This window comes from Gopherus evgoodei, chromosome 1 (assembly GCF_007399415.2).
Source record: "Gopherus evgoodei ecotype Sinaloan lineage chromosome 1, rGopEvg1_v1.p, whole genome shotgun sequence".
In the NCBI taxonomy this organism is placed as follows: domain Eukaryota; kingdom Metazoa; phylum Chordata; order Testudines; family Testudinidae; genus Gopherus; species Gopherus evgoodei.
In genome coordinates, this window is record NC_044322.1 from 204,606,774 (window position 1) to 204,631,019 (window position 24,246).

The window sequence follows — 24,246 nt, forward strand, 5'->3', positions numbered from 1 at the left end:
CAGCGGCTGTCTGAGGTCCTGTCAGTGACAGGACCGTGGCCAACATTCCCTCTAAATTTTCTCTATGCTGAGCAAGCTACAAACTCCACTGAAGACTACGTTTTTGTCCCTGGGCAAATTTAAACTTTGCTATTTAAAAAGAGACAAGCCCCTCACAGCACTGCGGGAGAGTAGACAATTGATTGCAATTGCTTTTTTGAGAGATTACAGTCAACTGTGTAAATTAATATTCCAGGACTGCTTAAAGTATGAATTATGTAAATGTGTATTTAAGGACTTCAGAAAATGCCTAGTTCTGACAGGGCCTACAACAATAGGGTATGATGTAAACATGTGTCCAGGGATTTTAAAGATATTTATTATCGTGCAGTATTGTGCCAATAGTGGAACATTCAGTTGGAAGCAGGTCTCAAGCATTCCAATTCTAGCAGAGCTGATACCCACAATTAATTAAATTGTGAAGTGTTGCTAACAATTTTGTTCGAGATTCTTATATTTAGGCTGTATCTACATTGCCACTTTCAGTGCCAAAACTTAAGTTGTTTGGGGGTGTGAAAAAACACATCCCTGAGCGAAAAAAAGATTTAGCGCTGAAAAGGGCCAGTATAGACAGCACTTGATTAATGGGAACTGTGCTCCCGGCGATAAAGCTACCACCCCGCATTCGGGTTATTATTTTTTATCACTGGAAGAGCTCTCCCCCAGCGATAAAGTGTGACTACACAGCACTGCCACAGCAGAGCTGTAACATGGGCAGTATAGACATACCCTTAGTCATTAAACTCAAGTCCATGGATGAAAGTAAAATTACCACATTTGGCATTATCTGTTACTCTATCACAAAGAAAATAGATTTTTGCCATGTTTGTGCAATAATTAATAATTTAAAAAGGAAAAAGTGTCACATGACTGATTTGAAAACCAGTTACTCTAAGGGTACATCCAGACTATCCGCCCTATCGGCGGGTAGCGATCGATTTATCAGGAATCGATATATCATGTCTCATCTAGACGCGATATATCGATCCCCGAATGCTCTCCCCGTCGACTCCGGAACTCCACTGGAGCGAGCGGCGGTAGCAGAGTCGACGGGGGAGCCGCAGACGTCGATCCTGCGCCGTGAGGACAGGAATTAAGTCGGAATAAGATACACAACTTCAGCTACGGGAATACCATAGCTGAAGTCGAAGTATCTTACATTGACACAGCCCCCCCTAGTGTAGACCAGGCCTAAGTGTTATTTTAGGAACTTCTATGTCATAGTCAGGAGCTTCAGGTCTTGAGGGACCTCTCTACCATCCCTTCCCAGGAGCCTCTGCCACCTTCACTCCTTATTCTTTCTGTCTGGCCCTGAGAAGCAGGAAATGAGATGTGCTGTCCTTCTGGGGATAGACGTGGGGAAGCCCATCTGCCAGCTGTATCCAGTGGTGAGCTGAAGACAGTTAGCGCGAACCAGTTGTTAAATTTAGAAGCCAGTTTAGAACCGGTTGTTAAAGGGGTGGGCAAACTCCGGCCTGCGGGACCGTCCTGTCCAGCCCGCCTGAGCTCCCGGCTCGGGAGGCTCCCCTGGCCCCTCCCCCGCCTGGACCACTCCTGAGCAGCTCTTCAGCTCCTGCCGCTTTGAGCGGCATGGTAAGGGGGTGGGGCTGTGAGCTCCAGCAGACCGCACAGCATCCATACATGCTACCCTGAACAGCATGGTAAGGGGGCTGGGAGGAGGGGTTGGATAAGGGGCAGAGCGCAGTTGGAGGGGGTGGAGGTTCTGGAGGGGTGGTTGGGGGAGGGGGTTGGGTAGGCATGGGAGTTGCAGGGATCTGTCTGGGTGGTGGTGGATGGGGTCAGGGCAGTCAGGGGACAAGGAGTGGGGCGAGATGGGTAGAGGGTGGGATCCTGGGGGACAGTTAGGGTGGGGAGGGTCTTGGGATGGGGTGGTCAGGAGACAAGGAGCAGGGGGGCTGATGGGTTGTGGGTTTTGAGAGGAGCAGTCGGGGGCAGGATGTGGGTGGGGGTCGGATGGTGGGGGACAGGCTGCTCTGGGAGGCACTGCCTTCCCTACCCAGCCCCCAATACAATTTTCAACCCCAATGTTCAGGGCCAGCTTTAGGAAGTGCGGGGCCCAATTCGAACAGTTTTGACGGGGCCCTGGCAGGGATGACTAAAAAAAACCACTACATAAAAACACACGTGGGGCTTGTACTCACCGGGCGGCGCTTCGAGTCTTCGGCGGCTCTTCAGCAGTGGGTCCTTCACTTCTCCAGGTATTTGGCAGCACTGAAGGACCCACCACCAAAGTGCCACCAAAGACCCAGAGCAAGTGAAGGACCCGCTGCCGAAGTGCCACTGAAGACCCGGTTGTTAAGTTTTTGGCAGCTCATCACGGACTATATCCTAATTCTGCAAACACTACTCACCCCATTTGGGGTAACTTTCATCCTCTCTGCCCCTCACTATGCTGGTGGTTTCCCCTTCTGCCACTGTTTGGCAGTGCCTCTACCCCTTTCTTAACCCCAATTCTACCCCATCCCTGATTTTGCCTATCTGCCCCTCTCCTTCCCTTGTCTGTTTGATGCCCCCTGTGTATACAGTTTTTCCCCCTGCACAAATTCAGCCCATCGGTCCTTTCCAGTGTGCCCCCTCTGCACCTTTTTAGCCCATATGAACAGCACACATCATGATTCCAAGTGAGAGCAGAGTAAGGGCAGAGGCTTCAGCAGATATTACTCAGCATGCTCAGATTTCTTAAACAAGTTCAGGAACAAATTGCGCCAGAGAGCAGTTTGTCCTACATTCCCAGCTCCTGGCTGCATTCACAGCCATGTATCGTGGGCAGTGGATACAGGACAGATGCACGGCTACGTGGCCACACGGGCCACAGGGAATGTTCATGGTAGCAAACATAACTATGCTACAAAGGGCCAAGAGGAGGGCAACACAAACCTGTTTTCCATAAACAAAAAGCAACCATTTACTCTCAGTCTGATCTGTTTACTTTCATTCTCTCTTTTTTTGTTTAAAAGTCACTATGAGAGAGCACAGTGTGTTGTTTCCCCCACCTATTACAGTCTGCACTGAACGGAATACAAAATAGCCCTCCTTAGAGATTTAAAGGTGCCGTATATAGAAAACGGTCACATAGCTAAAATATACCACACAGATGAGATGCAAGCTACAGGAAAAGGCTCTACTCTTATGAACTCAGCCTTCTATTAGAACGTATGGCCATGCTTCCAGAAGTGACAGTGTGAAAGAGTTGTGGTCTCCAAAAGGCCCAGCAATAGTAGGACTTGAGTTCTATCCCATATGGTTTCACAACTGAACAGGAGGATGTGACTCTCATTTCTGTTGTCAGAGTCCCATTCAGTCCCTCCACCCAATAGAGGCCAGAAAGGGAGCAAAAGGAAGGAGAGAAGAATAGCAAGAGTGGTAGGAGAGCAGTACCAAACATAGCCTGCCTGAGACAGGCTATCAAATAGTGAATTTCATGATCAGCTTCCATTTTGGCACTAACTCCTCTCTCACTGCACCCCTCCATATTCCCATCTTCACATAATTTGGAACAAACCGAAGCTTGAGTAGCAAAATGGTATGAGGCAAGATTAAAAAATCGTAATGGGAGTTGCACAAATGCTTAAAGACACCACCTTGGAAATGGAAGAAGTACTTTTTATCCAAGCACATTCTCTTTGTCCCTGTAGGGAATACTGACTTTTCTATTTTAAAGACAGGAATGATCTGAGTAACTGGAAAAAGTCATGGTGCACTGCATCTCTTTTCACTAGAATCTCAAATACCTTTTTCCTAGTTAAATATCAGCACGTTTACAATTACATACATATTCCAAATCAAACTTTGCATTGATTGTATGTGGGGTTCAAGTTGTTAAAATCTCTAAGTCTACTGTAAAATAACTAACATTTTCCTAATCAAATACCTCTGTTTCCCCAGGGTCGTCATCTTCTTCTTTTTCTTCATTAATAAACCACTCAAGATCTTTTTCAAAATCATCCTCATATTCTGCACTTTCTGTTGAGTCTCCAGCCTCTCTTAAGTCATTAGTGTCTTTCTTGTCACTCATTTTGGCTTTGTATTACAGCAATGCTACAAGAGGGGAAAATATTCTTATTTTCACAAGACTTTCACTGACACACAACAATATACTGTTGATACCTGTGGCACACAGGTAACGTGGTGAACAATACCACTGCCTAGCTATTTCTATAGCACCTTACAAGAGAGGATCCCAGGGGGGTTTCCATCATTAATGGATTTAGTCTTTCAACCCCTGTAAAGTAGGGAGATATTTTCATTCCTACCTGTAAAATGGGTATCTGAGGCACTGAGAAGCAAGCTGACTCATCCACAATCTTAAAGAAAGTCATTGGCAGGAAGAGAACCCATGATCTCCTAACTTCTAGTCTCTATTCTTTAACCATTAGACCATTTTTGCATGTGTACCTACAGTCCTGGTACCAGATAACATCTCTCCTACTGCTTTGTTGTTTTCTCTCTCTCAATAGCTATAAACACAGTAGGGGAGATGTTTCATTTATTATAACAATATTGGGGAGGGCAATCCTGCCTGTGGCAGTGGTAATATATTTATTCCCTTAACATATTAGCAGCATAGGAACAACCAGTTCATTCAAAGAAGGTCTATCCTCTAACTGAAACAATTCCCACAGGTTAAAGCCAACACAGCAAAGAACTGGGGCCCACAAGTCCTAGAAGAGCCCTTTCATAGCTTTCCATAGAGCAGAGTATTCAAAACAGTTGGAGGTTTCTCTCAAACTAAAAGACAGACAGCAATTGGTAGGTTTTCATAATTTTAGATAGGGCCTTTTTAAAATAGGATAAGTATAGACAAAGGTGTTCCAGACTACACTACAGTGGAAATTAAATGGAGAGTATGAAAAGTTATTCTCTCTCTCTCTTTCTCTGCACACACAGCAGCATGATCAGCAGATTTTGGAGAAGGAGGGTGAAACAGAAATTACCTGTCACCTGTTCACTCACACAGACACAGCCAAGAGCAGTGGCTGTTAGGTTGGCAAAGTAGGCATGAAAGGGAAATAAACAGAAAGGCAGTCAGAGTAGGGGTTTAAGTAGGTAAGTCTTTAAAGCAGTTTAAATTGGAATAAAAGGCAGCAGACTAGTAACACTAATTCTAAAAGATACACCACCACAGCAAAGGCTCAGTTTAAAGCACATAACCAGATAAAATTATAAGCATTTGGTTAGCATCTTTAAAGAGTTGCCAATATATTTTTAAAAAGCATGGGCAATAATGAAATAAGCCTTAAAAGCACACGAATACAACCGTATCTGTGCATAAACACAGTGCTAGTTAAAACAGTACTTTAGGTGCTCCAGCGAAGCTTATTTCTCACAATTCTAGGAACCTAATATTTGGTTGTTATCATGGAAAGGAATTTAAGTTTCTATTACGCTGACCGCAGTAAGCTTCTTGTTCTTTGGATTTATTCACAATCTGTCTTTCAGTTATTGGAACACAATAGTTTGGCAATATTCCAATGGAAGTTTTAAACCTGGATTATGTAACACAGGGATTTGGTCCAATTGGTTGATTATATGGGAAAGCAACATAGTTCTTTCCCCAAGGAACTTCTGGTCTTCCTTCAGAGTCCAGAGTTCACCTATGGGCTGAGGGGAAAACAGTGATTGCCCAAGTCTCTATACTGAAGCAGGATTGTTTTATCTCACCATTCAGTTTAGAGACTGATAGCCCTTGAGCAAGATCGATTTTCGTGATGTCTCCATTTCTTTAGGAAGGCAACCTCTTTCCTAAGGCTGGTTTCTGGTAGGAATGTATGCCTGGGACCTAATATTCCCCAAGGATGTTATCCCTGAAGGACTCAATTAAAAAAAAAAAAGAGTACCTCTCTCTAAGGAGATGAAATGTTAGACTTACGCTGAGGTTACTCACTTCAGCTAGAAGTGACAACAGTTCATGGGATCAGGCAGCTTCTTTGTAGTAGGAGCATTAAGCTTTGGTAGGCAGATGGTACCCTTGCTGGCACAGTTACAGTTATCCTTGGCTGGCATAGGTCCAATTATTTTATAGGTATTGTTTCTCATTGAAATATATAGATGGAAGTGGTTTCTATCCAAAAACAGTCAGATCTGCCAGTTCGCCCTCCCACTGAATAGTTGTAAGTTTTGAGGGAGCAATGTGCTGATCACATTGCTGGAAATCTCTTTTCAATGACAGGTTAGGAAGAGCTGCCCTATGTGTGCGCGCCCAGGAGAGGGCGTTGTGGTCTGGCAAAAGTCTATCTTTCAGTCACAGAATCAATTTAAAGCAGGGGTGGGCAAACTTTTTGGGCCAAGGGCCACATCAGGTGGGGAAATTGTATGCAGGGCCAGGGCAGGGGGTTGCAGTGCGGGAGGGAGTGTGGGGTGTGGAATGAGCTTAGGTGTGCAGGAAGGGGCTCAGGGCAAGGGATTGGGGCAGAGAAGGGGTGTGGGGTTTATGAGGGGGCTCAGGAAAGGGGGGTGGGGTGCAGGGAGTGTGTGGAGTGCAGGAGGGGTGCATGGTGCAGGCAGGAGGCTTAGGGTAGGGAGTTGGGAGGAGGGGTGCAGGAAAAGTTCGGGCTCTGGGATGGCAGCAGCACAAACCAGGGCCAGGGCAGGCTCCCTGTATGGGGGGAGGGCAGTGCCGCGCCTCCAGTTACCTCCCCGGAAGCTCCAATTGGCCGTGGTTTCCCATTCTCGGCCAATGGGAGCTGTGGGGGGTGGTGCCTGGAGGCAAGGGCCTAGGGGTCACAGAGATGTCAGGCTGGCTGCTGCTGAAAGCAGCCCAGAGCCTGCAGCGGACCGGGAGGCAATCTCGCTGGCCGGATCCAAAGCCCCGAGGAGCGAGATCCAGCCCACAGGCCATAGTTTTCCCATCCCTGATTTAATGTCTTTTTAGTAATTGTGCTGTTTATTCTTCTCATAAAAGTTCTACATAGTTATAATAGTCCTTTCACATTCTGTGATATGTTGGTGCAGCTTTCTTAAAGTTTTAATTCTAGAGTTCAATATTCATTCTTTACTCAAAAAATTTCCAAAAGGAATTTATCTATTTCTGCTTTAAATATAGGAATGTTACCACATAAATTTTGATTATATATTTAATCAACTTCAATAATTTATTATTAAGTTCAACTTTCTATTCCTAATAATCAGAAATACTGCTTTACTATTTTATATTTTATTCTGGATAATTTTACATTTACTAGGTAAGTACAACCAAGTAAATCAAACCACAACTTAGTAAAATGAAGTAATAATATTCAACTATAAGTTAATTCTTAGTCACAATCTCATACTTAAAAACATAAGAATGGCCATACTGGGATAGACCAAAAGTCCATCTAGTCCAGTATCCTGTCTTCTGACAGATCCCAATCCCAGGTGCCCCAGGGGGAATGAATAGAACAGGTAATCATTAAGTGATCCATTCCCTGTCGCTCATTCACAGTTTCTGGCAAACAGAGGCTAGGGACACCATCCCTGCCCATCCTGGCTTTACCATTGAACTTCTAACTCAATATTTCATGTTAACACCTTATTATAAATTGCAAATTAATGAGTTATGGACCCCAACATAGAGTAGAGATACTTTGTAAACTAGCTGGTACATATGAAAAGAGCATGGGTTAGTAGAACTAGGATATCAGAGACAGATCCCATTCATCCTTTCCTTCCCATCCTGTTTCCCTCCATCTTCATTTCCATCTGGTACTACCGCCTTGTGAATAACATAGCTCATTGCTGAGGGTTAGTGTTTTGACAATAGAGCTCATTGAATAAGAGTGAATAAGATGATGACACACAGATATGTTACCCTCTGGTTAGAAAGAAGTAGATTAAGATTACTATTTGAATTTATTAAAACACTTTGCATATGAGGTTTTACTGCACATTTACACATTTGTTGCTAGCATTCAGATAACACCACTCACATCAGTATTAAAGGAGAAATGACATCATTTGGATATCAATTCTGAGAAACTGGGGAAAGGGTTGAGAGCCAAAGTTACAATTTTTCTGCAGAGAGACAAGAATCACTCATATGGTGGGAGTTACCCAGAATGTGAGCAAAGCACAGAGTAAACAATTTATTAATGACAAGATTGGGCCATCCCTTTGAGGCTGCACATGATGCAGTGTCCTTTCACCAGCTACTGGGCAGCTGCTGACAATGCATGGAAAACAGTCTTTTTACGGTTTTGCCTACACATTCTAGATCTTCAGTTCCTTGTTCTTTATTTCTAATGATATCTGTATAAATGCAGAATATTGTGATCATTTAAAAGTTTCTTTTCCTGCACTTTGTGGCTTCTGCTACAACTTGGAGGTTGCCCCGAGTGTCTCATGGTATTGCAATGCATTAACAGATCTCCAAGCAGCAAAAGTTTGCAATGCAATGTATTCTACAAGAATTAGCTGTGAACCTTTCATGCCCCAAGAAGATCTTGGAAATAGAGAGATGGCTATTACTTCCTCATCACGTTCAGTCAAAATCCTCAGTTTCTAACATCAAAATTTGTCGCGGTGGTGATTATTATGTCAAAAGATTATGATTAACTGAAGAAAAAAAGAGGAAGACAACCATTATCCTCCTTACTCATGTATACGTCTCTAATTCAATGCAAATAAAATACGAATGTAATTTTCACCTTGAGATATTAAACTTTAGAGATTTCAGGGTTACGCTGTAGTTCCCCCAGAAATCATAACTGTATTCATATCCCCCTACACACAGCATATTACAACAGGACTTTTCACAACATGACCATGCATCTCAGGAGCAGAAGTATGCACACACATTTGCCTTGGTTGGTTCACATTTGAATGCCAGAGTTCAAATGAAGTCCAAAACTCAAAGTGGAGCTCAGCCAAAAAACAGAGTTTTTTCGAGTTCCACCCAAATGGGCACTAGGCTTGTGTGAAACTTACAGTGAACGTGGCCTGAGTTTCCAACTTGTACAATTCTGCATAATCACAGTACAAAATGCTGCATATGTTCACTTTAATGAGAGGTGTTAATCACAATACTGTGCAAAATTCAGCTGCCTTTCGAGAGGAACAAAATATAATCTATTAGAAAGGATCACAGCACTGATCCTACAATCACGACTGAGAGGGCACTTTCAATCTAAGGACCTGATCTCGCAAGAACAGATTAAAATTTTTTATTAAAGCTAATGTTTAAAATTAAATATTCACAAGTTAAGAGGGAAAGTACTGTACATTTGGGGCCAGGCTTAAGTTACGAGGAATTACAGGTATCAGTTACAAGGATCACGAGATACATACATATCACATAACCAGAACAGACCCAGACTGAGGTGTGGGAGTTTTTAAAGCAGTGGATAAGTCGGCTCTGGTACGTCACCCATGGAACATATTACTAGATGCTCTCAACTCCTATTTAGGTTCTTACACCACACACATTGCCATAGCATCCAAGTCTCTTGGCTTTAAAGGGACTTGAAAGCACTCAACAGATCTTAAATCCTTATTTTCATCTGTTTAGACTTTAATTTTCTGGAGAAGGTACCCCTGGGCCGAAATGTCTTACGTTTGCTCTCAGACCAAAGATGAATTATTCTGCACTGTTTAGTAAAATTATATTAGGCTATTTGAGTTATCCAAGCCTGGGTGAGGAAGCTGTAACAATTAAGAAATTATTTGGCTGCATCTTTTGTACTTGTCTACATTGCCATTCTATAGAATCATATGAGAGACACTCAAAATGCTTTATAAACAGGAATTAAACCTTTTGAGTCTAATGTTCAGAAGGCAAATTTTACCTCTATTTTACAGATGAAGCCACAAGGCAATGAGTCAGGAATAGCACATGAACTCTCATCCTCTGCTAACCACTAGATGTTGATTCTGATCAAAAACCAATTTTACTTTAAAAGTTAAATTTGAGAGCTAAGTGGTCCCAAATTATGTATGGTGCTTTATTCTTGGACAAAAACTGATTATAAATTAAGAAACAGAACAAATGAAAACAGTGCACTACTCATTCAATATGTTCTATTCTTCTCCATCACCTGATGTAAATCGGCATAGCTCCACTAACTTTCACTAGAGCTAAACTGACTTACACCAGCAAAGGATCTCTCCTTCAAGTGCAGTTAGCTAGCACCTTGCTCTGCAGACGGGTGAACTGGATTATCTAGTCAGACTTCTCTGTCTCTATTGTACTGTAATTCTCAATCAGCACAGTAAAGTTAATAAACAAATTGTTTTTATTTAGTTGGATAATAATTATTTTTTTAAAAAAAAGTTACAAACAGACCACCACATTCAGCTGTAAAATCTCACCACTTAGGCCAGGTCTATATTTAAAAGTTTTGCTGGCTTAGTTATGCCTGTTACAGGTGTGATTTTTTTATGACTCCGTATACAAGCAAATGTGTGCTTCTGCCAGTATAGTTTCTTCTTCTCACTGATATAGATGTACTGGCAAAATTTTCATGCCTAGACAAGCCTTTAGATAGTAAAGTCTTCAGATTACTCGCTGTCTTTGTTATATGTTTGTAGAGTGCTTAGCTCCATAATACAATTAAGACATAAAAAGAAAATCATAGTAGGGACTTGACATGCATAAAAAAAGGGAATTCAACATTTATAAAGTTGCAAAGTTCTAAGCAAGACCTAAACACTATCACATTGCACACAGAGTACACAAAACAAAAAAAAATACTGTGTATGAATTAAGGGGTGTAGAGGGGAGACTAATTATCAGCATAATTTTGCATTAAGTTCATGAGACTAACCTTTTAATAGACTTTGCGAGTTATTTGCCTCACTAATACAAAGCAGCTGCAATGTCTGTAATGCTCTGGACAGTTTTAAGAACATTTCCAGTCTGCCTCTCAGCCATTTTTTTTTCTGGCTCCTAGAAATAAAATCACAAGACACTATATGTTTATAACACCTTCTTCCCAAGTATTGCAACACGCAACAAAATCAGCATCAAATTAAGAGCAAGCATCCCCCTGCGAAGTAGATTAATACCACTAACTCCATTTTACCCATGTGGGGAAACTGAGGCACGGAGGGCTGACAGTGGCTTGCCCAGCACGTGAGTTGCAATGCAAAGCCAAGCACGCACCCTGTCACCTCCAGCAGACTCCAGCCTTGCGCTGGGAGCACCCGGCCCTGGCGGGGCTCTCCGATTTACCTTTCTCCACCGTATGAACGTTCACATTGCGAAGGAGCCAGTCGCCACCCCCCGCCGGAGACAAGCCGCCTAGTTCTGCCCTGCGGCTAAGCGCATTAGCAGCCAGGGCTGTACCGCGCACCGGGTCGCGGCGGCCGCCTGGAGTGAAGCCCCGGCAGCGCCCCGCCCCGCGCAGCACCTCGCAGGGGCCGGGGGAGGGAGGTTCCCCGCGCAAAGAGAACCGGGGCAGAGGGACGCGCTGGGAGCCGGGACTCTGGGGTTCTGCGCCCGGCTCCGGCGCGCGCCCGCCGCCTGCCGGTCCCATCAGCTCCCTGTGCCCGGGCTCCGCTCCCTGCGCTCTGTCCCCGCCCCTCCCCTGACGCTCCCGCCGCGGCCCCTCTCTCGCCTGAGCTGCGCACTGTGCCGGGAGCCCTCCGGGACTGCCGTTGCCATGGTAGCAGCGACCAGCCCAGCCCCAGCTCCGCTCACTCACCTGTAGAGCCCTGCGCTGAAACGGCGGGTCAAAAGGGCCAAACTTCTCTCTCTGTTCCGTTGCCTAAGCAACGAGGAGAGGGCGAGGGAAGTCTCGTGAGAAAATAGACGAGACTTCTGCTTGTTCCGGTTTCCATGGAGACCTAGATAACTACTCACCTGGGTAGAGGCTGGACTGCCGCCATCTTGGTGCGGGCCAGGGCCACCCAGAGCAGGCGTGTGAGCGCTAGAGCTAACACAGGCTGTACCTCCCCTCCAGCTGCCCAGTGCGGGGGCACTGCACCCTCTGCCCCTGTTCCCTGCTTTCTTAGGGAAGCCCCCATCCAGCCCAACATGCAGCCACAGGCTGATGTCTCACACCACACGCTACATGTGCCACTTGAGGCCTTTGCCTCAAGGCACAAGGTGACCAAGCCCCATTGCCTGTTTGTAGACAGTCCCCAGCGTAGCCCACACAAAGCAAGAGTCAGAGCCCAGAAATCATGAGATTTAAAATATAACCACTACTGGGATTCCCCTCTCCCTCCCCTCGGGTTTCTGAGCTGTTGGGTTCCATGGTGGGCATGGTTTCAAACCTCTCTTCAGCCAAAGCGCACAGAAAATTACTTTTTCAAAGAAAAAAAGAGAAAAGTAAGCCAAATCTCCCAGAACTGCAGGAGCTGGAAACCTCAAATGTTACAAGACTGGTGATAAAATCCTGCAATTTGGGAACTGGCCTAGCAGCCTTCCCACTGCTTCTGGACTCCTTTGCTAAGGCCCAGCCTACACAGCAATTTAATTGATCTGAAGAAGAGCTCTGTGAGCCTCAAAAGCTTGCCTCTTTCACCAACAGAAGTTGGTCCAATAAAAGATATACCTTATCCACTGTCTCATATCCTTGGATCAAGATAGCAACACCGCAAACAGCAGTTTAATTTAATATACATACATATATACAAAGATGGGATGGAACATAAGGGAGAAAGACAACAGTGCAGAAGTTCCACTAAATATTTCTACCACCTACACTATCACATAATTATTTACAAATCAAATCACTTCACAGCTGTCTACACAAAGAGTTAATTTCACAGCAAGTTTTTAAAATGAGTTTTTGGCAGCGTGCTTGACAGATCAGTGGTTCTGAACATTGTGGTTTATGCAATTCAGCCACTCAGACAATGGCCCAGAATCCCACAATCTGTTTGGGGGTCACATAAAGAAACAATTAGAGGTTTTTGGGTACTGCAGGTGGCTAGGACTTCTGACTGAAGTGCCTCTCCTATCTTCACCGTGCCCACACAGCCCTCAGCTCTGGATAGGATCACTCCAAAAGGTGGTGAGGTTATCTCCACAGGCCCTGATGTGCCACTTACATTGCCCTGAATCTGATACTTCGCAAGTGGGGGAAAAAGAGGTGCAAAGATCTGCAGTAGGATTGAGAGAAGGGCTGTAGAGACTGCAGGAACAGAAGGAGGGGGAAGCTATTCCTTCCCTCCCTTGCCCAGGTTTTTTCTGGGCCCCAGTAGCTAAAAGGTTTTTCTGCTTTTTCATCAATGAAATGTGTTCCATCAACCACCCTCTTCCAATCTACTTCTAGGTCACATTCCAGCCCTCGAGAAGTTCTTATCTAAAGAATTGCATGTGCCTTTGGGAGCTTGGAGTTCCTAAGTTCTAACCCTGGCACTAACACCAACTCACGATGTTACCCTGGACAAATTCCTCTCCCCACCCCTAACTCTTTCCCCATTTGTAAAATAGGGGAGCTTAGCTGCTTCAGAAAGTGTGTGTAAGGCATCTCACTGTTTGCGAAGGCTGTTAAACTCATCAAATGTAAAGTGCTCAAGCAGGGCACAAAAAGCACACTGAAAATGCTTAAATTGAGGAAAACAACACTCTCCCATTCTCATATCTAAACAAATGATCAAAAAACATATAACGACTCAAAAAATTCTCCTTTCAGCCACTACTACTAAACATGATAATATGCCTTACGGGCTGAAGTTTATGCAAAAATTTGAAAAACAGTAGCATGCCGTGAGTGCTATTATTGGTAATACTATAATAATGTTTAAACTGCCACTGCAACAACACTCTCCCGTTCTTAAATAAACTATGAATATTAATTATCTAAAGTAGGGTTTGGAAGTTAGACAGCAAGGATTCACATTTCTGTCATTGTCTTCTTGCTGTGTGATTCTGGGCATGTCACTGAGCCATTCTGTGTCTCATTTGAAAAACACTGTGTAATTCATAGATTCAAGGACTGGAAGGGACCTCAAGAGGTCAAGTCCAGTCCCCTGCCCTCATGGCAGGACCAAGTACTTATATGGTCTCGACAATATTAAGTATAAGTGCTAAGTATTCTTAAAAGTGAGGTACTTATTTACCACCTTAAACACTGATAGCTAGGATCTTATCTTCCACTGCTTTAGTCATTTTAAACCATTGCAACATGGATTTGCATACATGTAAATTGCTACAAGTGCAGGGCAGTGAAAAATCAGGTAAAGATGAAAACTGTTGAATGCTAAGTATAAGTATTCCAACCCAACCAACTGGGTTAACATGAAGTGAGTTTTTGATGTCCATTTCTAAATTGCACTAACAAAAGGTCCTGAGTTAAGATTCTCAGAAACTTTAGAAATCACTTCCTTTTTCATATACAATATTCCAATAATTATGCTTATAAGTACAAATAAGCCAACTGAAACAAGTTATTGGTTATATAGTTGATTTTTTTTTTAAGAGACACCTTAATAGACCTCTGACAGGCCATAGAATTTCAGTATACAAAGTTTTGTTATAACTGTGCAACTTACTGTGGAAGTACACATTTTAAGAGAAGACCATTAGGGCATACATTTAAATAGTTTTAAGAAATAGTATTAAATGATTTATGAATACATCAATGTTTGAGGTTATGAAGGTTACATTTGTCAGATTGTGTATTAAACATGTTTTGTTTGGCAATGAACACTGATCAAATTCAAATCAAGTTAGGAGTAGAATGTTGAAGTTAACACATTAATAACTTCCACAGATTTCAAGGCGCTTCATGACTCGTTTATGACTATGGGTAGAATGGAAAGAATTCAAAGAGATCTTTAAGTATAAAAACATCTTACAGTTAAATCCTGGATTGTCTGATGTTTATAGAGTGTAAAACAAATAATACCTGTAGACTGTAGAACAGTGTATCTTTGTGCTTAGCAGGCTCTGGTAGCTGTTGCATGGCAATGAAACCAGCCATAAAACGTATAAATAGAAACAGGGCATTATGAATTAGAAACCCTTTTGTTTGAAATGGTGGCTATCAGCAGCATTCTTAGGTGGCTGGGAGCGTGTCACTGCTGCTAAGCACCTGTCAACACCCTGCAAATAATGTAGGGCTCCACTACTAATTCTGACAAATGTTATAGTAACATTTAAATAGCCAATTCAACTTGCTGTATTACTTCTTTTCTGAAAGTCTCCTAGCACTTACGGTAAACATGCCATTGGTTTTCAAAACACAGTTTTAATGGGCAAGTGATGACAGCACAGAGAACCGTTGGTTGGATATGTCACCTTTAGCTAGACTGAAATAGATGCTTATTGACCAGAACACTTAAGACAGACTCTGTTTTCACAAGACAACTCACATTACAGATTCTGCATCAAGCCTGCTCTAATTTCCACAGGCAATGCTAGACCTACCAAAAGAGAAAGGAGAAGCTTGGGACTATAAAGCTTTAGCAAAGAATCCATAGCAAGTAATGTGGCATAGCTGGTGCAGGGAAGTTCATGTTCTACCTCCAGATTTACTTCAAGGGAGGTGTTTCCACTCCATCCCCCTGCCCACTAGGTTCGTCCATGGGAGATGCTAGTTTTAAGTTCTGCTGGGGGCTTCTAAGAATGCCCTCACTGGGTGCTGGCTCATTGCAAACCTAGCCACACCCATGCACTTTTGGAGCTTCACTATCTCCAGGGCACTCTACAAATGGATAATTCTGGCTGCAATTATGACCTCCTGCCTAGCAAACTGCCTTCCACTGGGAGTCTTGTGCCAAGAAGAAACACATCATTGAGTGAATCTCACCTTTATAATTCACCATCACAGCTTAATCTAGCTGTAAGCATCAGGTTTTAATCCCTTAGATTGCCTGGAAACCCAGCTGAGTCAGCTCATCTAGTCATCCAGGTAAGGCAGAAGGGTGAACTATTGTCATCAATTTTCAGATTAAAGATAAGGAATTACGTTCTGCCACTGGCCTGCTGAGTAATCCTGCACATCACTTCATCTCTGCACCTGAGTTTCCCCCTTTGGAAAGTGGGAGTAATGATACTGACCTTCTTTGTAAAGTACTTTTAAGATCTTGGATGAGAAGCACTTTGTAAAAGTGAAGTACTAGAAAATGTGTTTCAACCTTTCCCTTCTTATTGGCCCAAACTTGCATATACTTTCTACCAAACATAGTGCCCACTATCATGTGTATTCCAAGAGCAATAAGTGTTCCAGGATCTTTTTTTTTTTTTTTTTTTTTTGCGCACTTCGTAGGTGTTGTTTGGTGTCTCAGTAATCTGGTTGGTGCCCTACGTGGCACTAGGATACAACAAATCAATACACAGTCCCAGACCAAAGCAACCCTTTTCTAAATTAGAGGGACACCACCAATTTGGGGCAAAACATCCACACATGATTTTAAAAAGCATACTACTCTACATTATATAGATTTCTTGCTTTTAATGGCACTGTATGTGCTGTCAATTTCACCATTTTGCTTGTATAGGGGAAGTTTGCCTTGTTTGCTCAGCTCTTCCATACATTCAATATGAGAGAGGAGACTTTTTTAAACGAGATAGCATCTGTAAAGCCTTGCAGGGGGAGGTGTAGTACATATAGCTAATTAAAAATACTCTAGATCCCAAAGCAATTATCTTTAAGAGTTGGTTATAGAGAAAATACTGTGGTAGCATTACTCCTTTTTGCTTGCTGGTGGATGTAGTGGTGGTGACATCAGAGCACTATTTTTGTCTCCCTACCCCTCTAACCTAATTTTCAGATGTGGATCCAGAAATCCTACTTCAAAGTATTTCCTCTTCATGGCTGGTCTCTACTTCTTACCTGGGATATTTGCTGTTTGATTCTCAGGCCTGTGGCTCATGTCTTCAGTACTTACATCGATGCAAGAGTCCTTCTGTGTAACTATTGCTGTATAGTGGCCACATGAGCAACAGCTACTCTTAGAGTGCCTACATTCTCTCTCAAACCTTACTCTACTGGATCAGGTTTCGCAAAAAAGCCAAGCCAAGCCATACTGACATCTACAAAGCTACCAAGAACAGTAAATAGTTAACTGCCATCCACCAAGATTTTTGTAGCTGTGGTTCCTTTTTAATTAATTATGCCCCTCCTCCCCCATTTTCTATTACATAAGAACTATTAGAAAAAGCCATTTCCATTGCTGTAGCAATGCTCAAGATAAGCAAGGTGTTGAAATACAGATCAGATCATTTTAGGAAATATTTGGTAAAATACTTTATTTGATAAAATTGCTGTAATATCAGAACAAAACCAAATAAAAAAGTCCTATCCATGATTATGTCTTGTTTGCAATATTTCATATGTATGTACCTTTGCTTCCACAAACATCACTCCCTCCACAACAAAATCTCCATCTAGGCTCTTATACTACTCCATCACTGCAGCATTTGGATACCACAGTGATGGCATAGCATAAGAACTTGAAAAGGACTTCCAGGCTTAAGATACCTACACTCATTGGTTTAAATAAATACAGTGTCAAGTGACCATATATTTAAAACAGACATGGCAATAACTTCTGTATTACAGACATTCGGATCTTGCCACAATCCATTAGTAACATCACTCTGTTAGAGTGGTCCCCAAACTGTGGGGCAAATGCTCAGGAGAGGGGGGGAGGGCATGGTGGGGCCCAGACCATCCCCCGCAGGGGTGGGGAGGGAGCACCACCCAGGCCTTCCACTCTCAGCTCTGCTCCAGCCCCATCCCCAGCTTCGGCCTCCTTATCCCTGACCATGTCTCCTCTCCCACCTCCCCACCCTGAAGCCACAGCCGGAGGTTCAGCTTCCTCTTTACAGCATGCTCCCGTATCATCTACAACCAGGCTGAGGTTATATCACAAGGGGCTGCATGTGAAATGGCCATCCGTTTTCCAAGAACAGTTATCAAATTATGTTTAATCACTATTTCTCCTGGCCTAAAACCTACCCTCTAACACTGCTTGAGAAGTTCTCTTAAAAAACACACTTAAATGTTCCTTTCAAGTTTCTTTTTCAGGATATGGCAGCTAAGTTACATACAAATAGACATCAGCAAAAAATGGCCCCAGGAAACATTAAGAAACCAGATTTCAAACATCAGGAAGTTTGGGAAAGTCTAGATCCTGGGATTTTGCCTGAGGTCCATCTATACTTGTTGGGCTCTTTAAAGTAACTCAAACCTGAGATGGATCAGGTCCTGGACAGCCGGAGAATCATGAGCTTATACACTCAATTCTATGGCTCACTTTGTAAGAAAAGCATTCTCTCATGGAACTATTTCCCTTCCCAACATCCCCCCATGGACAATCGCAGATCTCAGCGGAAAAAAAAAAATCTTGCGCCCTGTGAAACCTCAGTTGCATTTAAAAATAAATAAATAAAGGTAGAATCAGCTGGATAGGAAGCATACAGCATAGGAACTGACCCTCCTCAAAGAGCCAATTTAGATACAGCAGTGCAATCATTTGTGTATTTCCTTTTCCAAATTACTCAGGCGAGTCTCAAGTGGTCCAAACTGTAGAACAAAGGCAGGATTTAGGATGCATTGAGTTTTCTTGTCCTGTTAGAAAGGGGGAAGGGTTTCAGAATGGACAGATCTGATCAAAATAGGATGTCACCAAGTGTTTTAAAAGAAAAAATGCCAAAGAAATGAGTATTTAAATGAAAAAACTGCAGTAACTGCAGTCAGTCAACTTCATTTCCAGTACTAGTACACTACAGTAACAGCATTCAGGGTTAGTGGCCTTTGCATCACAGGAGTAGAGTCCTAAAGGACATCCACGATCCCACAGACCAGTATTCTGGACAAATAGATAGCTTCTTCGGTTCTCTCCAGCATTATAGCCTTTTTGAAGCAAGCCTCAGCATGGACTTTCCCAGAACAAAATATATTTGCCAACAGCCAACTCACTGGTGTCAGAAGGCTAATCCAGAACACATTTTAGCTTTCAGGGGAGAGAACCAAGGAAAGCTACGTTTGATATTCTGACAGACGGGGTGGCAGACCAGGTAGAAACAGTACAAGCGATATGAAGAAACGTGCAGACATATAAACCTAAAATTTAAAATATATTCAGTGCTCAGAAGTGTGCGTATAACAGCATGGGTAAGGCACAATGCCAGCTACAACATAGCTCAGCCAATGCACCTCCATTCTGACCTACACCATGCCCTCTGCTATTCCAGCCCCGGATCTCCCTCCCTACAGCTCTGCTAGTGAACCTCACATTGACCTACAGTAGCTCCAGGCTTTTCGTGCTCAAACACTGACAGGTGGATAAAGGGAACATTTATACATACAAATGCCTTATTTGCATTGATGATCTTCAGAGCCCTAGGTTTCACTAGCCTTTCACCTTTTGAGCAAACTTGTGATACTTTAGTGCACCTTCGTACACATGGAACTGAACAATAAAAAAGGGCATTCGAGAAGGAATGTCTACTCTTACTTACATAAGATCTAATTAAATAATTTCCCCTCTGATGTGTGCTACTAATATAGTATAAATTACACTTCAGATGACTGCCTTGGAAAACAAGTGGCAAAGACACTAATAAATACTTCATCTTCATACATGACAGCTGAACATGTCCTCATTCGCAGCACTAAGGAGAGCTTGCAGTAGATCTGCTTGGCATCTCTTCCTGTCTTCTGTAATTCTTCATAACACTGTATATGCCACTGACCAAGAACACCAGCGATATGGCTGCAAAGTAACTAGCGTAGATCATGAACTGCAGAATGGGAGAGAAAACTGGTAAGTTAAAGGTTAGCAAATCCACTCCTCTCCATCTTTACATGAAAGGAAAAATATTCAGGGTTTTTTAAAAATAAGATTGGTGAATGAAGTGTGCTGCATCTAGTTCATCATCTGGATGTAATCACTACTTTCATTAGAACTGGTAAAAGACTCTAGACAAACGGAGTTTAGTCTCCAAGACTGCTTACCTAAAAGGGACCAATGCCGCCGTGTGCGCACAGAAAAACCTCTCACTGAACTAAACAGGAGCTTCACTTGCACAGGGCTACAGGAACAGGTCTATAATGAACAGTGGCAGCCCAGCTCTCTCATACACCTGTGCCTTAAACCCTGCCTCAGTGGGGTAAGATGGGAGCTCAGCCTCCACCCTTGACTACTCAGAGAAAATTAACAAGGCAGCCAACTGGTGCTAAGTGTGGTTGTGGTTTTGTAACATGGACATAACTGTCAGTTAGCAACAGAACTGAAACACTCTTCTTCTTCTTCCCTCTCCACACACAAGGTCACAGAGCAGGCCACTGAACACCCTCTGAACAGCAACAACCTGGACTAGAATCACACACAGATGACAGAGGCAGGAGAGAGGCTCCACATCCTGATTTACATCCTTTCCTTCTTCCCCAGTTAGTAAAGATAAAGCAGTGATCTTACCTGTGTGAATATGTTTAGCCCAAGACCACTGGAGTCGACAACAATCAAGGTGAGCAAAGTCTGCAGAGCCAAGGCAATGAAAGTATTGATACCAAACACCAGGGCGTACCGCTCCATGCTTAGATTGGTAGCAATCTGGAACCTGAGCAGAAAAACAAAGGGAGAAATGTGAATACAGGAGGAAAAGCGAAGAAGGAACCTTTCAAGGTAAAACAACGTTTAGATAAGCAAGCTATGTAGTGTGAAAAGTTAATTCATAAACCAGATAAATATTTCCACAGCCATATCATTTGGCACTGTGATCTTACACATCTCACAAGCTAAGCAGGGTCAAACCTGGATAGCACTGGGGAAAATGTCACAGGGAAACCCAAACTGCTGCAGAAAACAGTTTCAGAAGTTCAGTAAGTTGCACTCTTTATCTGAGTCAGTACTGAAATACTCTCTCCTGGTACCGGCATGGCACAGTGCCATTGGAAGGGGCCATCTTTCAGAAGAGATACAGAAGACCCACTAGCACGGGGTGTATGTACTCCACATTGGCCCAGCAACTAAAGGGTTAATACAGGCACGGCCAACCACTGTTGACTGGCAGTCTCTCAGCAGCTGGGGGGATACAAGGGCTGGGAAGCAGGGGCTATCAGAAGAGCAAGCAGGCTGGAGAAAGGAGCTCCTGTCAGCAAACTTCTAAAGAGTTGCCCAGGGATGAAGGGACCAACCCCCTGTGAAACCTGAAAACAAAGAAGGTATTCAGATGCCTGAACACCAGAAAGAAGACCGACTGACCCGATGAGTGAGCTGGGCCCATGCCCTGCTTGGCCAATTTGTCCTACTGAGGAAAACTCCCTCCGCCAGTTTTGAGACAGACAGCTATAATCTTGTCAAGTTTTTTTTTTGTATTATTTATTTTTTTATTAAAATACCTACGTTGCTATTGTGATGAGCAGCATGTAGACAATTCTGAAGATTACATATGAGGCGTAACACAGCCAGATGTTACGAACAGTGTCCATTACATATACAGCAGCAGCAATGAGGAGGGAGAACAGGGCCAATGCGACCTCACCCCAGGTAGCCCAGGATACTTTTATGTAACCCACAGCAAATACAGCAACAGCTCCTGTAAGTAGAAAGGAAAACAAAATACAATTTGATAGTTGCTCAGACATTCATCTTCAGTCTTCTGTGCATTAGATTAAGAGAAACCAATGTCTAAATATTGGAGATGTGTATGAGGGGAGCTCCACTACTGTGCACATTTAAAAAACAGAAATTGTAGGGCTGCAAAGAACCTACAAGGCCATCAAGTCCAAATCCTTGTCTGAGGTATCCCCGATACATGTTTGTCTAATCAGATCCTAAAAACTTCCAGTGACAGGGATTCCACAACCTCCCTTGGAAGCCTATTCCAGTGCTTAACTACCCTTAGAGTTAGAAAGTTTCTCCTAATATCTAACCTAAATCTCTCTTGCTGCAGACTAGGCCTATTACTTCTTGTTCTATCTTCACTGGACTTGGAGAACAATTGATCACTGTCCTCTTTATAACAGCTCCTAATAGATTTGAGCCTGATAAGACTTTTCTCGAGACTAAACATGCCCAGTTTATTTAACCTTTACTCATAGAAGGTTTAGAAAACCCAGTCTATCATTTTTGTTGCTCTTCTCTTGACTCCTTCCAGTTTGTCCACATCTTTCCTGAAGTATGGCGCCTAGAACCAAATGCAGTATTTCAGCTGAGGCTTCCCCAGTGTCAAGTAGAGCAGGACAATTACTTCCCATGTCTTACATACAGCATTCTTGTTAAACACCACAAAATGTTAGATTTTTTTGCAACTGTATCACATAGTTGACTCATATTCCATTTGTGATCCACTATCACCTCCAGGATCTTTTTGGCAGTAATCCTTAATTTTGTAGTTGTGCATTTGAGATTTTTCTTTCCTATGCTAAGTATTTGTCTTTACTGAATTTAATCTTGTTGATTTCAGACAAATTCCCCAATTTGTCAAGGTCATTTTGAATTTTAATCCTGTCCCCCAGAGTCCTAGCTATCTCTCTGTTTGCTGTCATCTGCAAATTTTATAAGGACACTCTCCACTCCATTAGCCAAGTCATTACTGAAAATATTGACGAGTACCAAAACACAGGAGTGGCCCTCATGGGATACCCTCTCAGTTTGGCAGTGAACCGTTGATAACTACTTGGAGTATGGTCCTTCAACCAGCTGTGCATCCACCCTACAATAATTTCACCCAGACCACATTTTCCCTAGTTTGCTTATGAAAACATCATGTGGGACTGTGTCAAAACCCTTATTAAAATCAAGAGAGAGTAGGATTCTCAACAGTACTCATCACTGGCCTAACTCATCTCTAGTTGAAGTCTACGGTAACCGCTCACTAGACTTCAATGGGAATAAAATCAAGGTAGTACCAAGTGTTTTTGAAAATCCCACCCTAGGTCTGCAAGAGAGCAACCTGGTGCCCCAGACTGTAGCTGTTTCACTCGTTCTCATACAATCTTCCGGCTCAGACCTGAGTGAGCTATTCTGACCCCATCATCAGGAGGTACTATATTCTAGCAGTCAAGTTTGTTCTGTTACTGATTTAAATTTGGCCGAGCACTATGGAGGCAGGTGGTCTAATGGTTAAGGCAGAGAGGTGGGAATTAAACCTGCTGGGTTCTGTGCCTAGAACATGATGGTCTGTACAGCGCCAAGTCTCTTATGATCTAGTCCTCAGTGGTGCTGAGCAACCCTTTCCCACTGAACCCCACACAAGTGCTCAGCTCATCTGGGGAAGGGAAGGAATACAAGGCCATTCATATTTATTGCCTCAGTTTCCCCAGCTATGCTTGGAGGCAATACTGCATTAGGCTCCAAAGCTGTGTATCATTTAGTGCTCCTCTGAGTCAACACGTTAGAGCAGTATTAAAAGTATCCCCACAGCTGTGACAAATAATGTCCAGTAGACTTCTCCTATTACACAAGAGTTTTTCACTTATGCCTTACCTGACCCTTTCAGTCAAGCAAGACCTTTGGCAACTGCGGTTACATGGCAGACTGCTTAGAAGCTCACAAGTTTCTTCCAACACTTCCAACTAAAAATGGTGATAGCTCATTCTGCTTGAGCAATAAAGCCATATATCCTCAACTGTATTTAAACTGGCAGTCACGTTAACACCTAATAGTACATAGGGAGTCTGTCAAACACCTGGATAGTTTTGTTAAACATTCCAGAGCTGGAACTGCTTTGGGAGGATCCTGTAACACTGCACATCGCAGGTAGAAAGACCAGGTATTTCAACATTTCAATACCTACCTCTTGGATTACAAAATCAGCACAGTGCAGCTGGGTCACCCTTAGACATTTCACATGAAACTCACCCAATGAAAACCTGATTCAGTGTCATTCTCTTGCCTATACATGGTAGGAAGCACTTCAGCACAGACCTGTTTTGGCAATACTGAGTTTGAAGGACATAACATGCTGTTTCTATGGTTTGTTATACTGTTTAGATGCCTTGTGACATGCACCCTTTGAAACTGGAGTTAAGTAGGTAGCTTACCTAGTAGTGTAGAAACTGCCTCCACGCCACCATTATAGATCTCGAACCTCTGAGAAGGCAACACCATTTCCCACAAGCCTTGTGTGTAGTTTATTACCTGGAAGTAGCCACAAGTTGAGAATGCCCACCACACAGACCAGCAGAGCATAGGCCGGGAGGAATAGCACTGCAGGAAGTCCCGCCATAGCTCTCTGAGCACCTTTAAGATATCCACTTTCTCCTCCTGCACAGATTTAAAAAACAAAAACAAAAAAATTCAAAACTCCACTTTTGAATGATTCACCTTACTCCACAAGTGCACTTGCCACTGGCAAGTACCAGA

The 24,246-nt window shown here is 43.1% G+C and overlaps 2 protein-coding genes across 6 annotated transcripts in view; both read right to left on the reverse strand.

Annotated features, from left to right (window-relative positions):
- CCDC181 (coiled-coil domain containing 181) overlaps positions 1 to 10,888 on the reverse strand; it is a 27,788-nt gene extending 16,900 nt beyond the window's left edge. For 2 of the 3 annotated variants that reach the window (XM_030583431.1, XM_030583448.1), the window contains exons 1-2: positions 10,800 to 10,888; positions 3,932 to 4,098 (exon numbers count right to left, since the gene is read on the reverse strand). In XM_030583431.1, coding sequence (XP_030439291.1) covers positions 3,932 to 4,075 — 144 coding nt within the window. In that variant the 5' untranslated portion in view covers positions 4,076 to 4,098; positions 10,800 to 10,888. Of the gene's footprint in view, positions 1 to 3,931; positions 4,099 to 4,994; positions 5,037 to 10,799 lie in introns of all 3 variants that reach the window. The other variant, XM_030583438.1, reaches the window with a different exon arrangement.
- The window catches only part of SLC19A2 (solute carrier family 19 member 2), a 25,646-nt gene continuing 12,234 nt past the window's right edge, over positions 10,835 to 24,246 (reverse strand). Inside the window, exons 3-7 of one of the 3 annotated variants that reach the window (XM_030583460.1) lie at positions 23,925 to 24,147; positions 21,283 to 21,475; positions 20,356 to 20,497; positions 19,519 to 19,678; positions 10,835 to 10,921 (exon numbers count right to left, since the gene is read on the reverse strand). In XM_030583460.1, the coding sequence (XP_030439320.1) occupies positions 19,550 to 19,678; positions 20,356 to 20,497; positions 21,283 to 21,475; positions 23,925 to 24,147 (687 nt within the window). In that variant the 3' untranslated portion in view covers positions 10,835 to 10,921; positions 19,519 to 19,549. Of the gene's footprint in view, positions 10,922 to 15,593; positions 19,679 to 20,355; positions 20,498 to 21,282; positions 21,476 to 23,924; positions 24,148 to 24,246 lie in introns of those variants that run through there. The other 2 variants (XM_030583470.1, XM_030583476.1) reach the window with 2 other exon arrangements.